At 32.9% G+C, this 18,884-nt stretch overlaps 2 protein-coding genes across 3 annotated transcripts; one reads left to right on the top strand and one right to left on the bottom strand.

Moving 5' to 3' along the window:
* Positions 1 to 4,329: 4,329 nt before the first annotated feature.
* On the bottom strand, positions 4,330 to 6,058 carry LOC109193841 (probable membrane-associated kinase regulator 2). Its single transcript, XM_019344669.1, has 2 exons — positions 4,926 to 6,058; positions 4,330 to 4,789 (listed from the first exon to the last, which is right to left on the bottom strand). The coding sequence occupies exons 1-2, from the start codon at positions 5,899 to 5,901 to the stop codon at positions 4,689 to 4,691; spliced, it is 1,077 nt and encodes a 358-aa protein (XP_019200214.1). The 5' UTR covers positions 5,902 to 6,058; the 3' UTR covers positions 4,330 to 4,688.
* A 6,602-nt stretch (positions 6,059 to 12,660) lies between these two features.
* LOC109146574 (reticulon-like protein B3) lies at positions 12,661 to 14,782 on the top strand. 2 transcript variants are annotated; one of them, XR_002048467.1, is made up of 6 exons: positions 12,661 to 12,984; positions 13,630 to 13,810; positions 13,883 to 14,024; positions 14,162 to 14,231; positions 14,339 to 14,574; positions 14,612 to 14,782. XR_002048467.1 is itself a non-coding variant. In XM_019294250.1 (5 exons), exons 1-5 carry the CDS (start codon positions 12,783 to 12,785, stop codon positions 14,506 to 14,508), a joined length of 765 nt encoding a protein of 254 aa, XP_019149795.1. In that variant the 5' UTR covers positions 12,661 to 12,782; the 3' UTR covers positions 14,509 to 14,580. The 2 variants fall into 2 exon arrangements, 1 of the variants encoding a protein (XP_019149795.1); XM_019294250.1 differs by lacking the exon at positions 14,612 to 14,782 and having other exon boundaries at positions 14,339 to 14,580.
* Positions 14,783 to 18,884: the final 4,102 nt, after the last annotated feature.

Genomic DNA, 18,884 nt, shown 5'->3' with positions numbered 1-18,884 from the left:
TAGCTATTTTATTTTTCAAATTTTGTGTGTTTTTTTTTTAATTTTATAATAAAGGATGTTGTGTCATTAATTATAACATTAATTACTTCCCAAACCATATATATAGCTTTATTATAGTTAAGATGTCGATTTCATTAATTATAGTCTTAATTCTAAGCTTTGATAAAAATTAACGCAAATATTTTTAAATCAACCAAATTCCCCTTCAAAAAAAAAAAATCAACCAAATTCCCCTTCAAAAAAAAAAAAAAAAATCAACCAAATTCAATTTAAAATATCTAAAATATCGCTACAAACTCTTAACTAAACAAAGCTAATTATGATTAAACAATATATAATACAATGATAAGAGGCATTTCTTGTTGTGTAGACATATAGGCAACAAAAATCTATTCCGGGATTAGAGCAAATCCAATATATACTTTCTTGAAATTGCATGCATGGCCTAGTGCATTGTATGTCCATTTCTTCTTTGAATTTGCTTCTACATGTAATTCTAGTCTACACAATTTTCCACAGCCTGCCATTATTATAACTTTAATTAAGCAATATCAAAAGCCTTGTTGCTCGTTTGATTAGTAAAGCATGCAGCTTTTGGTGTGATTGTATGGTAACATTCATGAATATGAATGGTTCACAATTGAGGACTAAAATGATAAGAATATATAATGAGTTAATACCCAAAATCGTCCTCGACTATAGTGGTTTTTCTCAATTTCGTCCTAAACGACTTTGGTGACCTAATATCGTCCCAGACTTTTGTGTTTCGCTCAATTTAGTCCTCCATTTGTTATTCCGTCAAATTAGTGTTAAATAAAGGGACAATTCAGTAATGGCAATATTGATCTCTCTTTACTTTCAACTTGTGAAGTGCAAAATTCCTCTTTCTTGTACGAATTACATCCAGAATTACTCCCGGACCTGCAAATCAAATTTTATATTCGCAGTTTTAGGAGTAATTCTGGGAGTAATTCGTAAAAAAAAAAAGGGATTTCACAGTTCACATGTCTATGAGTAAAGAGATGCCAATATTAAAATTACTGAATTGTCTATTTATTTAACACCAAATGGACACAATAACAAATGAGGGACTAAATTGAGTAAAAACACAAAAGTCTGGGACGATATTAGGTCACTAAAGTCGTTTAGGACGAAATTGAGAAAAATCACTATAGTCGATGACGATTTTGAGTATTAACTCAATATATAATTGTTTGAAGTTGGGAGATCGAATAGCAGGCCATTCAACTAGACTATAATGCACATGGGTCAAACAACACTAAAATATTGAATCCAACCAATTACTTAATCTAATTCATTGTCTTATAAACTCATATGTTCTTTCTTATTTTATTAATATGAAACTCTTAACATATTCAATTTGCGTCTCCAAATTCATTTAAATTTTAACAAATTAAATTCATCAAGTGATATCTCTCTTGAGGGGAATAAAATTAACGTTAAGTACGAGTAGTATTTAATGCTTAATTATTTAAAGTTTCATGCATCCTTAGCTTAAATGTTGTTCATGTAAAGTGAAATTATTTGACATGTTGGAGAGAAAATAACAATGCGGTTCAAATATATATATGGAACCACAGCACATGAATGCTTACGTTAGCGACACATGAATCGGAATGAAAAGTATGGTGGATTCAGTTCTGATCGAAGAAAACTACGTATCGCATGGTGCCGGAAACGAAAGCAAACTCATTCTTATTTTGAATTTCGAGTTCGTCTGCATTCTACCTAAGCTACATTTTCTTTTCTAAATTCTCTTTGTTTTTATAGCCAGCTTTATTGATAATCACGTGCAGGGACTAGGGACTAGGGAGGGTGAGCGCCACAAAACCAATTTTTTTTGGGATAATATGAGTAAATATCAGCAGAGGTCCTCCGACTTTGGTGGCACTGCCACTTTTAGTCCTCAATTTTTAAATCAATCACTTTTAGTCCTTTTACTTTTTGTTTCTAGCCATCTATGGTCCTTCTGATATACTTCGTCATCTAATGTCGTTTCCTCAAGGGTAATTCGGTCCTTTCATAATTAATTTATTAATTATTATATTTAATTTCCTCATCAGAATAGTCAAACAATAGTTTCTCCATGAACATGTACAAAATCAGCTCGTGAATCCATATATGCATTCACAATTCGTCACCGCTTTCATTGGGGAAACCATTGTTTGACTATTCTGATGAGGAAATTAAACATAATAATTAATAAATTAATTATGAAAGGACCAAATTACCTTTGAGAAAACGGCATTAGACGGCCAAATTTAACAGAAGGACCATAGATGGCTAGAAACAAAAAGTAAGAGGACTAAAAGTGGTTGGTTTAAACGTTGAGGACTAAAAGTGGCAGTGCCACTAAAGTCGGAGGACCTCTGCTGATATTTACTCGGGATAATATATACATGAAACTTATCATCACTATATATAGCCAAATTTCCCTTCATATATAATGTTCTTCAAATAACACATGATAGATAAATTATATTAGAAAATTTCAGTGTAACGAATTAAAAAAATATTAATCAGAATTGAATTCGTGATTAGTTAACATTAGAAAGGTTGTAAAAATTGCTAGATGTTTCTAGGTCGCACCTAACGTCTAGACATTCATTTAAAAAAAAAAAGATTTTTTTTTAAAAAAAAAAACATTTAATACTTGATAATTATAACTTATTTAATACTTTAATAGTTAGTACTAAAATATTTGAACAAAATTATAACTTATTTAATACTTTAATAGTTAGTACTAAAATATTTGAGTGAAATTACTTATTTAAAAAAAAACACTGAAAAATAATTAATCGGTAGTCTAAACGCCCACTTAGACCGCCTAGACCGCATAATCCGCCACGACTTAGTCAGCGCCTAGGCCGCCTAGGTGGTCGACCGCCTAGAACGACGATTTCACTGAAATTCTAGGCAGCCGGCCACCACCTAACGCCTAAGCGCGATTTTTGCAACATTAAATATTAGCCAGAAAAGCAAATTTGTTATCACAACAAAAGAAGATAGCCGTAGCGAATTTGAGTTTGAAAAGCAGAATTTAAATACATAATTAATTTGAGTAGCCTATGAGTTAAGAAATTATATACCTAAAAATGACTAAGTTAATAATATATTCCACCCGTTTTATTTTGTGTCTAGCATGGTTAATTTACTAAAGTTATTTTTAATTTAAATTTTCATAATATTAGATTTAGTATTAATATACAAAATTTATATATTTAGAAAAATTACACTAAAAGTATTATTTTCTTTTTTTAAGAACAAAACTCAATTTATTAAGTCCGCGCCAAGAACAGGAACAAGATAGTAAGGAGGCCTATCAAACCAAAATAAAATAAATAATTGATTTGACTCATAAATAATAAATAAGATAAATAAAATAAGACGGAATATAATTTTATATTAAAATTAAGAATTTGATTGTTATTAATATTTCTTTAGAGCCGTTGCGTGAGGCAGATGTGGTTATGGTCAAGTCATGATCGGTAATAGAGGAATTGCGTAAGCCAAATGTGGTTAAGTCATCATCGTCTGATAAAAAGTTGTGTTTTTGACTGTCCCAACACCACATTAACCCATCACTGAACAAACCAGATAGATAGATAAATAGATGTGACCACATAGGGGCAGTAGGGGATCACAGATATCTCAATTCTCAAGCTAGTGAGTTCATTGCCAACTGTAATGTTATGTAGGAAAATACAATGGCAGTGTGGGATCAGTGAGCAACCACTTAAAGTAATGAGGGGCTTCTTATGCACAGTAAGCAAGAATGTCTAACTTTTGTGTTCAGTTAAGTTACCATAATTTTAATTCTCCAGATATTCTATCGAGCTGGAACGTAGAAGCTCTTGTGGTCGGAGATTGAACATTTTAGAAACAATGTAGATAAATACAATGGCATTTTAAATTTTCCTGTCTATTTTCTCATAAATGCAGTTGTTCTTACTGAAGAAGAAGACAAACCACCTCAGGAGCCAGGACCACCATGGGTTTCTAGTCAAGAGCCATGGCAGCTGTCTTAGCTAGAATGAATTTTGACCGTGGACAAATGGGCCAAAGCCAAAACGCAAAAGGATTCGCCCATGCCCATAATTTCACCATTCATCTTCTTTCAATATCAATGCTTATCTGCTACATATATTTGGTCAAGCTTCATTAATTGCTCCATTCAATATTTGAAAGACTAGAGAAAACAATAAGGAGAAAAAAAAATGAATAATTAAATAAAAAGGGCATTGGGCAGTGCAGAATGCAGGAGTCACCTGTTACTGTATGTATAGCATCCTCCAGGAATAAATAATATGGTGTAATAATAGCTTTTGATTCCCAACAGGCAACAGGCGTTCAGCATAATCAGCTGCCCCAGTGAAAAACGCAATAGCAAGTACACATTTTTTCCTTAGTTTAATCATTTCTCTGAATTTTTTTTTTCATTTAGATACGTCATCATCGGTTCAGCCAGCTTGAATTTACAGACACGATCATTGATTCACTACGGTCTACATCCGGGAAGGGAATGGACGGGGACGATTGTAAACGTCCGCCATTACTACCCATTTCTAGTTCTTCGTTGTCTATTTACAACGCATTTCATCACAAAATCTAAGAATAAATAAACAAAAATATAGGATAGTAATTGCAACAGGACAGGAGGTTATGGATCAAATGCTGCATCGCTTTGTGTCCTCGTATGAGCTTCTCTGTGGATCCGTAGATTTCTGGGGATGCGGTTCGCTAACAGATCGGGACAATAATGAACTCCCTGACAAAAGAGAGAAAAATGAATGAGTTTTGGAAGTTTGAAGTTTTAAATGTTGATAGTGATTTGTTTTATTGATTGAAGGTTTTAAATATTGGAATTGATTGCGAAGTGTTCGTAGACAGCTCAATCAATGTACCTCTAGTCGTTGAGTTGTACGATGACTTGCAGTGAAGAATGGCGCTTTGGATTCCATCTTGCTGCTCCAGTAGAGATTCGTCCCTTCTCCTTGCCGGCGGTGACGCGGTTCCGGCGGAAGCTGAGCGGCTCTTTACTAGGTGTTTGCGCACGATACTGAATCCAGCCGTCCTGCTCCCTTGTCTCTCCTCTGATAGCCTTCTGGCCATTGGCAATGTCTCCGTGGTGGCCGGAGACAACGGAGATGTTACTGAAAGCTTATCGGAGAGATTACTTTTTTCAGTGCATTTAGAAGCTTTAGAGTACAGAGGCTTAATCAGCTTCAAGTATTTTGGCACCGCATTTTTCGCGAACCGTTTGGACGGTTCATCAAGCGAGAGATCGTCAAACTTCTCCATTTGCAGCTTGCTTCTCAAGCTGTTCTCTCTGGACGGCAACGACGAGCCAACGACGACTTCAACGTCGTCGACTTTACAGTTCACCGCCGCAAACCGCTTACTCTGCTCATTCTGCGCCGCCTTCTGCAGCTGCTGATGCTTCGGACTCGAACCAGAACCGCCGTCATTCTCCAGCGATTTCTCCACCTTCGACTTCTTAAACCCTAAGAAGAACACTCGAAACTTCGGAGCGGTTCTAAGCAGCGAAATCGGAGACTGCGGCTTCGAACACGAATCAACCGAAAACGCATTCCCTTTCAGAAACACATCTTTCGGCGACTCCGGAAAGCTCAAACTCGTTTCGCCTTTCCTCATCGCCTCCACCGCCTTAGGCTTCTCGTCCCTACAGCTGTAATCAGCTCCGTTCAACACCAAATCAAAAAACGACTCCTCATCCGACTCCTCGTCCGTTTCCAACGCCGGATTCCGCCCGTCGTTGTTATTTCTGGCAGAGTTGTTCATAGAATCTGCGTCATCGGAGACGCCGTCACCACCGCCGCCGTTACTCCGCCAAAATTTAAGCAAGTTAAAAGCTTCCATGGCCGTAGAAAACCAGGTATAGTGTATTGTATAGCACAGAACTAACAGAAGAGAGAAGCGGGTAATGTGTAGTAGGACTGTAACCGTAATGTTGGGTTTCGCCGTTATATATAGAGTCACGTAGGAAAAAAAGAAAGAGGTCAATAAAGGTAAAAGCAAAAGGAGATTAAAAAAATGAAAAATTTCATCTTCCTATGCTCTGTAGTCTGTACACTGTATTGATACAGAGTTACAGACTACGTACAACAGTTCATTTAGATCCTACAGTGCACACTCTGAAAACAACTTCCCATCCCCAAGACTTCATACTTTTGAATTTATCACAATTTTATCATTGTGAAAAGTTATAATATCGTGTGAATTATAAAGATGTACATTGTGTTTTATTAAAAATATACTGTATAAAATTTACAAAATATATAATACACTTTATAAAGCATAGCATATTTATGCCATTATAATCTAACTCCATGTAAAATTATCTTAAAAGTTAATTTTAGTTTATCATTACTTATTGTCACAATTTTACAACTAGTTAAGTTTATGTTTTTTTTTTTTTTAATATTGTTGTAAAAATCAGTCTAGGTGTCCTTAAGCCGTGGGCCCGTGACGATTTTCCCTAGACGTTCATCTAGGCGTGCAAACACGGCCAAATTTTGCCGAATTAACTCAGCCGTCTCGGTCTTGCTAATTTTTTCATTATATATATATATATATATATATATATATATATATATATATATATACACACACACACACACACACACACACACACACCCACACGTTCACACTTTTTTTTAGTTAGCCATCTAGGCACTACTCTATTACCCGACTAGCGTCTAGTGCTACTCTAGTGCCCGACTAACGTTTACTACCTACTACAACCATGACTTTTAGTTATTTGTTTATCTTCACTTGAACTCGATCTTAATTACAATGATATATTTAAAACATTACAATTTTGAATGAAATCAATACAATAGTCAAAAATTAAAATTCGAATTAACTTTTTTCTCATACGAACTTCTTCTATGGAACCTTATATAAATATCTTTATAATTCTTGTCACTTTATCCATATAGTTTAAATTTGAGACTTTATTCAACAAAAGTTTAAATTCTTTGTGTTTGAATCACGAAGGAGTATTTAATTTATTTGGATAAAACAAAATGAAATTGGTTGAGAAACGTTATAAAGAGAGAGCAGAATATATTTGTACGTACTATGACGAGAAGGGTAAGACAGAAACCAAAGAAGAATGAGAAAAAGAAGAGAGCATAGCATAGGTGAGGTAAAAGGAATGAGAGGGAGAGGTGAAAAGAAACTTCCAAAAAGAAAAGGGGAAAAAGAAGAAAAGAAGAGCCAAAAAGAAGAGACTTTGAAAAGAGGGAAAACGTAAGGTGAGGTCTTTGTTCTCAGAGGGGCCAGACCGACCCGACCTTTCTCTTTTCTTTTTTTTCTTTTAATAAAAATAAATAAATATTCCTTTTATTATTTATTTTTGTTTGTTGTTTTTTGTTGGTATCTATCTCCATGGCTACCCCCATACTGGCAAGACCCTGTTCGAAGGAAGCTATTGCAGACTACATTGCTAAAAGGCTCCGAATCTTTATGTACCAAAGAAATGCCTAAGGAGTTGTACCAGAGAGCTTTGGCCATCTAGTGAAGGTGGCGTTGTCGAGTCACGGTCGTATTTTGAAACTGTTTTGCCTTAAGTATAAAAATAATTTTTTTAGATTGATACTCTCAACGAGAACACTAATTTATGCAATTCTTAAGTTGTATGGGAGTGTTATTCATCAAGTCAAGAACTAAATTTCAGAAAGTGAGAGAGAAAAGACATTGTTGTATTTTGAGTGACAGTCTAACTCCAAATAGCTATATGCTTGGAGTGATAGCCTATATTACAAGAATCTTTACAATAATAATTACAATACTAAACAAATCCGAGGATTGAACAGGGGACATATGTTAAAATATATGCAAAATGTATGTTAAAGTATTGTAATCAACCCCTTTTGTCATGTTGTGTTGAAATTCTTGTTAATCTAATAATTATGGGTCTTTTGGTTTAAAAAATAAAACAAAAATTATGGGTGATTGTTAATTACCATGTAATGTGATGGTATCCCAATTACATTCTTAAATGAATGGTCATAGTTCAACTCCAGTAGACACTTAGATTCTTTGGACTAAAACAGATACTACCTTGTAAAGAGTCTTGAGTATTTAAAAAAAAAAAAAAGAGAGAATTATGGGTGATTTATCAAGATTTTTGCAGTGATCGGAAAATAGGACTTCATAGGACTTCAGAAGGGTAGAATCGTAGAGTTTGAAAGTGATTTTAAGATGAGATTATGAAAATGTTTACATAACGTTTGGTTTATGAAATATATTAAAATTGAATGTCATTTTGGATAATGGATCTATTCCGCTATTTAATTCAATTTTTAGAGTAAGCGTATCATTTCATATGGATCCTATTTCATTTGCAATGGAAATAACAATTCCCAACACCCCTTGGTATTATTTATTAATAGCATGTTATATTGTTATGTGCATCTATTTTTTATTATTAAAAAAAAACTTTATAAACCCTTCATATCATGTGCAATTGTTTTGTTGGTCAATATCTTTTTATTAGAATTGCTTATGAAATAATATAATAATTTTTATTATGTTTTGTAGTTTGTTATTTTATGGTGGGTATGTATATATTTCTATGTGTATTGTTTTGAATATGAGTATTTTAATTATTTAAATGATATTCTTTTTATATTCATGGTCAAGGCAAGAACAAGAATATGATAGCTCCTATAATTCATGTTTACTCAATTTGTGAACCAAACAGTATAATAGTATTCGTATCATATTCTTTTCTTATTCTATTATTGAAATTATATTATTCCCTGTTACATGTTGTATTTGTATTCCTTAAACCAAATGCCATCTTAGAGAACGAGTGATTGGCATGCTCTAACCGTGCCCTATTGGCTATTGTTAGCTATTAGAAATAAGGCTTATCGAAATTTATGACCTATGTTGTTTTCATTTTTTAACGTGATGAAATCAACTCATATTAGATAAGGCCTGATTTAGAATGTGGTACACGTATAAAAATAAAAATAAAAAAAATCAAATTTTCATAGTTAAAAAAATGTTAATATGTGCAAACTAGGTTTATATCCTATATTGTTTCTATCGCTTTGAGATTAATCCAAATTCGAGTGTGAACATATATGCAAGTTGATTTTTTTTAATTGTTAAGGGAAATTCCTCAATCACTACCCGATGTCGATGGTATATACTTGGTAAATCATACTCATGCATAATAACCTGCAAACTATACAAGAAAAGTAAAAAGAAAAAAAAAATGCATTAAAAAATCATCTGTGAATGACTCGATTATGAGAGTATTGACAAAAATCCAACTCCATTCACATAGCCATCCATTTTGAACCCAAATTTTGATCTTTTAACCTTCCGATTGAATTTGTCATTCATTTACTAACTATCTCAAATTGTTAGATTCTAATTTTAAAATATTTTAATATTTTAACAAGAATTCATAGTGAATATAACAAGAGATAGAGATCTAGAAGGGTGGAGCTAGCTAAACGGTGGGAGATGGGGCACGCTGGTTTCTCCTTTGGACCTTTCTACTTTTATTGCTTTTGAGAAGCTCAGTCAGACTTAAAGGTTTGACTTGGTGCTTTCAACGGACCTGAGCTGGAATTTATTCCAACTTATAGACACCTACATAGCTTGCTGCTCTCTTTTCTTGCTTTGGGTAAGTAGGGGAAAAGCTAATTAAAGGAGGCAAAAAATGTGTCACAAAAAATACCTAATATAAAGTCACCAGCAACGTGACCAACAAAAGAGAGAAATAAAGCCATTTCCCTCTCTGTGTAAAAGGAGGAAGATGAGTTTGCAAATGTCACTTTGGAGCCTCTTAAATGCCACCCCTTTATTCTCTCTTTTGATTGTCTAAAATGTCTTTTTTTTTTTTTTTTTTTTTTTTTTTTTTTTTTTTAACTCATGCACCTTAGCCCCTCTTTTGAAACCAATGGAACAATCAAGTCGTTTTGGGTTGCTACTTTTAGTATTTCAAGATCGCAGTTGCTATTTGAAGGTGCGCTCTAAGTAAAATTTGTTTAAGTTTATCATAGTCGGCAAATGATCTTATTGGGGTAAGCCAACTTAAGCTAGTTATAGATGACTGACTCAAATCAAGAATGTCAATAGACAATTCACATTGTTGTGAAACTTGCAACCTTGTGGTTATCAAACTAACTGTCCAATCAACTTCACTATGATTGCTCCCATTAAATTTGATATTTGACTGGGAATAAAAGCGACAAGTTTTCAATCTTGGAGGTGTAGAATAACTACACACCCATATGGAGTCTGGACTATCAGTTATTTCCAAGGTTCGAACATCCTGTGAATTATGCCTAAAGTGGACAGATCTCTTGTGCACATCCACATTTGGCCTTGTCTGCTGAGTCATTGAATCACCGTGATTTACATTCTCCTAAATGCTCTGTCGGGTCAAAATGTGAAAACCCTTGAATTTGTAGATTCAACCTTTTGGGAGGAGATAAATTAGATAGTCTTACATAAATTTTTGCATTAAACGGGCAATCATTATTGTGTGGAGCATGGTCCATACAAGTTGAGTGGACCATATTTTGTCTCCTGTAAAATAATGTACACTCAGTACACAAATAATGTACATTATATTCAGGGGATGTACATTATTTTTGTTCTGAGTGTACATTATATTATATAATGTACATTCAGTACAAATATAATGTACATTTAGTAGAGTTAATTTCACTTTTGGTTTATGACTATTGGGGTGTTATCAATTTAAGTCCACAACTTTCAAAATTAACAATTTAGTACCCTAACTATTCAATTTTTATCAATTTTAGTCAATCTAGCCAAATTATCGACCAATTGTCTCTGAAATCTTTTAATTCAGTGTTAAAATGGAAGCTAATTCTTGAACCATTGTTTGAATTAATACAAAGGCAAGTAGGATGTGGATAAAATTGGCGACCATTGGCTGAAAATTGGCTTGCGATTTGGCCATACGGACTAAACTTGATAAAAATTAAATAGTTAGGGTACTAAATTGTTAGTTTTGAAAGTAGTGGACTAAAATTGACAACACTCCAATAATCATAGGATCAAAATTGAAATTAACTCACATTTAGTATATTAAAAATATACTTTTTATTATGGTCCACATAACATTGTGTGGACCATAATTTGTCTTAAACGAGAGTTGATTGTAATATGAACGAACCCATTACAAAGCTTGCTTTGAATGAGATTGATGGGCCTTCAAGTCCAAATTTGAAGCATGGCATTCATATTGATAGGCCGGAAGGCCCAAAGTTGCTGATCAAGTTGATTTTCATTTTGGTTTTAGCCCAAACCTGGGCCATATCCTGTGTCACGAGTAGTTATGCTGTGCATGATGCATACGGATGCAAAAACGACGTCATTTTATTAAAAACGCGCATCTCTCCTTAAAAAAAAAATTTAGGTTCGATTTCCACCAACAGCATTATGTTGTTCATTCATTCTGGAATTTTAGTTCATAGATTATGGAATTTTAGTTCATCGATTCTGGAATTGTAGTTCATCGATTCTGGAATTGTAGTTCATCGATTCTGAAATTTTAGTTCATTCATTCTGAAATTTTTAGTTCATAGATTAGATTCTGAAATTTTAGTTCATAGATTCTGGAATTATAGTTCATCGATTATAGAATTATAATTGAGTTAATACCCAAAATCGTCCTTGACTATAGTGGTTTTTCTCAATTTTGTCCTAAACGACTTTGGTGACCTAATATCGTCCCAGACTTTTGTGTTTTTGCTCAATTTAGTTCCTTATTTGTTATTATGTCCATTTGGTGTTAAATAAATAGACAATTTAGTAATTTTAATATTGGAATCTCTTTACTCATAGACATGTGAACTGCGAAATCCTTTTTTTTTTACGAATTACTCCTAAAACTGCGAATATAAAATTTGATTTGCAGGTTCGGGAGTAATTCTGGGTGTAATTCGTACAAGAAAGAGGAATTTCGCACTTCACAAGTTGAAAGTAAAGAGAGATCAATATTGACATTACTGAATTGTCCTTTATTTAACACCAATTTGACGGAATAACAAATGAAGGACTAAATTGAGCGAAACACAAAAGTTTGGGACGATATTAGGTCACCAAAGTCGTTTAGGACGAAATTGAGAAAAACCACTATAGTTGAGGACGATTTTGGGTATTAACTCAATTATAATTCATCGATTCTGGAATTTTAGTTCATATGTTGTTGCTGAGAATCGAACCTGAATTTTTTTTTTAAAGGAGAAACGCGTGTTTTTAATAAAACGACGTCGTTTTTACATCCGTATGCACCATAATTTGCCCTGTGTCACCAGTCCCACTAATCAAATGGGCCTATCTGTTGGCCCACGGGTTAACCCGTCCCAAATAAATCAAACGTGGCAGTTTTTCTCACGGACAAACGACGTCTTGACGTCGTTAACAAAATATCTGCATTCTCCAATGACGTCGCCACGTAGGTCACAGACACGTAACGTTCTCCGTTAATCCTCAAAGAAAGTAACGGAGAAAATCAGAGAATTTTGCCGGAAACCTACCCCGCACTGCATCGATTTCCGTAATTCTCCAAACATACCGAGCCTGAGGTTAGGAGTCACACCTTTAAGCCCTCACTCAGTATTTCTCTCGTTCGGGCAAGACACTATAGTAAGGCAGACAGCAAGACAGTAGAAAAAGGCAGTACTCTTCAAAGACCAAAATATACCTTGCCGGCGGCGAGATATCAGAGGCTTAATCCAATGGCCGATCACGCCGGCGAGCACGATTCAGTTGTTGAATCGGTGATGGATAAGATCACTGAAAAGTTGCACGGCCACGATTCGTCGTCGGATTCGGATGACGAGAAGCACAAGGAGTCTCCAGTCGAAGCCGTCAAGGCTAAGATCTACCGTCTTTTCGGGCGTGAGAAGCCAGTGCACAAGGTCCTGGGCGGTGGAAAACGTAAGTTGATCGAACAATTGCCTCTCCTTGCAAATATACATACATAGACTAATAGATATACTGATCGAAAATGTGCAGTAATTGTTGCTCGAACTGTCTATTGCAGCTCTTATGTATATGATGAAAAGCTCATTGTTTACTCCGATTAGTTCTCTGCAACTGTGTATTAACTGTTTTCATGTTTACCTCGCGAGTAAATGATACCTTTAGTTTATTCAATCGCATTTTGAGTAAATGCTAATTGGCGATTGTTCCTATAGATGCTGTGCTAATTTTTATTTTTATTTTGTATAGTGTAGTATGTAACTAGATTTACTTCATAAAGTTTGTATATGTTTAATGCCTCCAGAAGTTTTGTACTGCCTGAATAATTTTTTGCTGTCACATGTTTGGTTAGCAGTCATTGTAATGGTTCATGGTTGGAAAGCTTGAGTTATATTATTAGACTTAAGTTCTTCATGTAATCCTTAATACTTGATCTATGAGACTTAAATGAGAATTTTGTTAAAAGATTAGGGAGCAAAATCCATGGTCTGTTCCTTTGAGCTAATATTTATATGGAACTTTAAGTTTTATACAATGCAGAGAATGTATACCTTAGGTAGTACTCTCTTTGTTATTTGATCTTAATATTATGTGATGCAGCTGCTGATATTTTCCTCTGGAGGGACAAGAAGGTTTCTGCTGGTGTGCTTGGTTTTGCAACTGCTATCTGGGTGTTTTTTGAATTGCTGGAATATCACTTGCTCACACTAGTATGCCATGTATTGATTCTTGCTCTAGCAATCTCTTTCTTGATGTCAAATGCATCGACTTTCATTAAAAAGTAAGCTCTTTTCCCTCTTCATTTAGTGAACATTTGGACTCTGTTTGAGACTGATGTTGTTTTATGTACCAGGTCTCCGCTTCATATCCCAGAAGTCTACATTCCTGAGGATATTGTCCTTGGTGTGGCTTCTGCACTTAGAATTGAAATCAATACAGCTTTAGCTAGCCTTCGAGACATTGCATCCGGGAAAGACTTGAAGAAGTTCCTTGGAGTATGTTTGTCTTCTACATTTCACTCTGTAGCTTGACTTTGTTTCATTTGCTATAGTACCGAGTGATCTATGGTCCTAGTAACATGCATTGTCTACACTCTTTATGATGATATGATTTTGGGATTTTATGCACACAGGTTATTGCTGTCTTGTGGTTGTTCTCAATCTTGGGGAATCTCTGCAACTTCCTTACATTGTTTTACATAAGTAATACACCTTATTGTGCTTTGGTTTCTTTTGCATTCTCTTACTGACAATGTTTATATTCTTAAATCTCTACCTTAACTTTGTTTACCACTTTCTCTGCAAATCAGGCTTTGTGTTGCTTCACACTGTCCCCTTCCTGTATGAGAAGTATGAGGATCAGGTCGATGCTTTTGCTGAGAAGGCTGAGGCAGAGATCAAGAAGCAATATGCAGTGTTCAATGTAAAGGTTCTCAGTAAAATTCCCAAAGGCCCCCTGAAAGACAAAAAGTTTGCTTAGTTACACACAAGTGACTTAGTGAGTTGGTTCAAATTTGATGTTTTCTTCTTCCAAATGTTTTTTTTTTTTTTTTTTTTTTTTTTTTTTTTTTTTTTTTTTATAATTTTGTGAAAATACTTTTAGAGTCTATGTACTGGATTTGTTTTTGACTTGATTATCTGCAACAGTTTACAATTCTATGGCATATTATGAGGTACTTGTGCTTTTTGGTCTGCTATAATTGTTGTTGGCAGTCTACTAAACATGGTAGAGTATCTCATTTCTGGTGTTGAAACATGGTTATAGTATCTCGAGCCTTGGCAGCCAAGTTTCGTCCAATGTGGTGGGCTCCTTGTGGACATCAGACACTGGTCCTCTCATCTTATGAACTATTGAGTTACTGTGATTTACCCACCATGTCGGTGTGAGATTTTTGGAGCGAGAGAAATCTACCTTTTATGGGCAAGTTAGTGTTGAAATATGGCATATCAAACAACAATTAATGCACTTTTTTTATTATTATTATAAAACCACATCTTTCATCCCAAATTTTGTTTCTCCTATTCTCTTTTGGTGTGGATAAAATGACATGGGTCTCTTCTAATCTAATAAGAGGTCTTGGGTTTGGATGTTGAAAATGTAGTTACCAATCTAACACGCCCACAAAATTAGTTTCAGGTTTGAATATTGAAAATGTAATTACCTATTTAAAATGTATAAGATTAGTTTTTTATCTCCGTTGTCATTTTTTTTTTTTTTTTTTCATTTTCTTACTAATCATGTTATTGTAGAACCTAGGAAATTGACTCAAACTAGTACACAACTTTCTTTCTCAAAAGTGTTGGCGTCTCACCTAACGTGCTGACAATCAAGAGTCATTTGATGCGTTGATTGGTAAGAATTTTGCCAACATGCTTCTTGTACAACTCGTCATATGTGGGCACATTAGTCTACAACTTTGACTAGTAGTTAAGCCATCTAAAAGACCAGAGCTTTAGGGCATCCTTAATAGTTAGAAATTTTACCCCAGATTTTTGTGCGTTCTAACATCCACCTCATCATTCACTATCTTACTCAATCACAAAATTTCTTATTCTCATTAGTTTTAAGTTTTTCACAACTTTTTGTGAACCCACCATTTTATTTTCATATTTTAATTATTTCTTTATTTATTTAATTTATATATTTATAATTTTATAATTATAATAAACATAAATGAATGAACATACCTAAATATGAAAACTAAACAAATAATTGCTTAAAAATTTCATTTCCAAACTTAATTAAAATAAACATAGTACGTCTAATTAGTTAATATGATAGTTATAGAATGAAAATTAAACAAATAATTGCTTAAAAATTAAATTACAAAAATAAATTGTTAGAAATATAAAAATAAATTAGGAGTAGATTGAAATGTGTTAGAATTTTTATATTGGAGAAAAATAAATATAATATAACTACTAGAATTATTTCTCTTATTTAATTTATTGATAATGAATAATTTTTTTTAATAAAGGCATTGTAGACACATAATTCTAAATTAAAGAAATACATACATACATACATATATATATATATATATATATATATATATATATATATATATATATATATATATATATATTTTGTTGTAGCTACTAACTTATTATTTAATTTAATAAGAGTAAAATAGAGTACTAATTATGCCAACTTTGATTGGGATGAGGTTCGAATCTAAGACCTTACTTATTGAAATTAATGAGTAAGTTAACGGTGAACTAACAGAAATTAATGTAAAAGATAATATTTAACGGAAAAGTTAACGGATAATCATATTAATTAAGGATAAATTATGAAATCTTAAGGAAAAATTAAAATCTGATCAATCGGAGCCATTCATTTGATTAAAAAATTTGACCGCCATTTTTTCTACCCATTATAGGTCTAACTCTCTTGGGCTCTTATTAGTATACTAGTTTTTTACGCGCATTGCGCGATTGGGATAATGCCCAATGTTTTTTTTTTAATAAGTACTTTAAAGTATATTAAGGTAAGATTATATTGAAATTGTTCATGCATATATAGATAATTGAAGGTCGAATTTGCGTATTTAAATAGGTAATTCTTCTCCCAAAGGTTGAGTCCCCAACCCCAAGGGCCCCCCACACTCCGACCCGACAGAGCATTGTGGGAAGTTGTAAATCACGGTGACTCAATGGTTCAGTAGACAGGACCAAATGCCGGTGCGAACAAGGAATCTGCCCACTTTGGACATAATTCCCGCACTGCCGCCGCCGAGGTTCAAACCTTGGTCTCTTCTCCCAAATACTGCCCACTAAACCATTGAGCTAAGCCCGTGCGGGTTAAATAGGTAATTCTAAGTTTACAAATGCAAGATAATATAGTCAAGATTGATTATAATTGTCAATAAAATAATTGTATAGGTATGGTTGAAACCAAATACGGGACATAAGGGAGAACAAATAAAAATTAGGGTATAAAATATTAAATATATACTAATATTGTTTGAGGAGATTTCGACATTAGGATTTGTGGTTAAGTTCTATTAAGACTTTAATATTAGAATTAGATTAATGGTGTAATTATAATTCTATATTAGACGTTAATATTAGAATTAGACTAACGGTGAATTAACGGTATCTAACGGAAAAGTTAAATGGATAATCATATAATTAAGGATAAATTAGAAAAACTTTTTAAAAAATCAAAACCTGAACAATTTGAACCATTCATTTGATTTAATAATTTGGCGGTCATTTTTTCTACCCAATGTTAATAATTAAATAAATTCGTTGGTCAAATCCGCTAATATAATCCGCTAACTGCTGATTGTCAAACAAGGACATTGCAAGGTAGTTCTCACTTCAATTTGTTGTGTGATTTGAATACTCTCTTTGTCACAAAATCTCTCAAGTAGTTAATATGGTTGGCTTTATTAATTATATATTTTTTTAATTTTTTCATGGTATTAATAAAATACTTGGTAAATGAATATATAGCATTATTTTGTATTATAACTCTGATATTTAATTAGAAAAATAGTGTACAAAAAAAGATAATAGACAATGTAGTGAATATAATCAATTGATGAATTTGAATGTAAAAATATTTACATTTGAGAAAAATAAAGACAATATAACTAATGAAAATATTTTTCTTAATTAATTTATTGATAATGAATAATTTTTTTTCACTGAATTAAGACATTGTAAGGACAATGTAGCAAATATAATCAATTAATAAATTTGAATATAAAGAATTTTTATATATTGTAGAAAGATAAAGATAATAATATAACTAATACAATTATTTCTCTTATTTAATTTATTGATAATGAATAATTTTTTTTTTTGAATAAAGGCATTGTGGACACATAATTCTAAATTAAAGAAATGCATATCTATCATTTTTTGTTGTAGCTACTAAATTATTATTTATATAATTTAATAAGAGTAAAATATAGTACTAATTATGCCAACTTTGATTGGGATGAGGTTCGAACCTAAGACCTTTTTTTTTTTTTTTTTTTTTTTTTTTGAAATCAATAAGTAAGTTAACGGTAAACTAACGGCAATTCTTAAAATTTTAACGGAATTAGTAACGGTGTGTGGGTATTTTAGGAAATTTTAGTGTAAAATTTAAATCTTATCAATTTTTTAATCAATCTGAGCCATTCATTTGATTAAAATATGTGACCGCCATTTTTTCTACCCATTATAGGCCTAACTCTCTTGGGCTCTTATTAGTATATATATATATATATATATATATATATATATATATATATATATATATATATATATATATATATATATATAGTAGATAATAATAATAATAATAATTTTTTTTAAAAAAAAGAAGAAGAAGAAGAAAGAATACAGGGCAAATTATGCTGTGCATCCGTATGCACCATGCATGATGCATACGGATGCAAAAACGACGTCGTGTTAATAAAACGCGCGTCTCCCCTTTAAAAAAAAATCAGGTTCGATTCCCAGCAACAACATATGAACTAAAATTCCATAATTGATGAACTATAATTCCATAATCGATGAACTATAATTCCATAATCGATGAACTATAATTCCATAATCTAATCTATGAACTAAAAATTCCAGAATGAATGAACTAAAATTTCATAATCTATAAACTAAATTTCAGAATCGATGAACTACAATTCCATAATCGATGAACTATAATTCCATAATCAATGAACTATAATTCCATAATCTATGAACTAAAATTCCAGAATGAATGAACAATATAATGTTGTTGCTGGGAATCGAACCTGATTTTTTTTTAAAGGGAGACGCGCATTTTTTAATAAAACGACGTCGTTTTGGCATCCGTATGCACCATGCATGGTGCATACGGATGCACATCATAACGATTGG

This window comes from Ipomoea nil, unplaced genomic scaffold (genome assembly GCF_001879475.1).
Source record: "Ipomoea nil cultivar Tokyo-kokei standard unplaced genomic scaffold, Asagao_1.1 scaffold1932, whole genome shotgun sequence".
NCBI lineage: Eukaryota > Viridiplantae > Streptophyta > Magnoliopsida > Solanales > Convolvulaceae > Ipomoea > Ipomoea nil.
The sequence above is the reverse complement of the archived record's forward strand: the minus strand, read 5'-3'. Positions and strand labels throughout refer to the sequence as shown.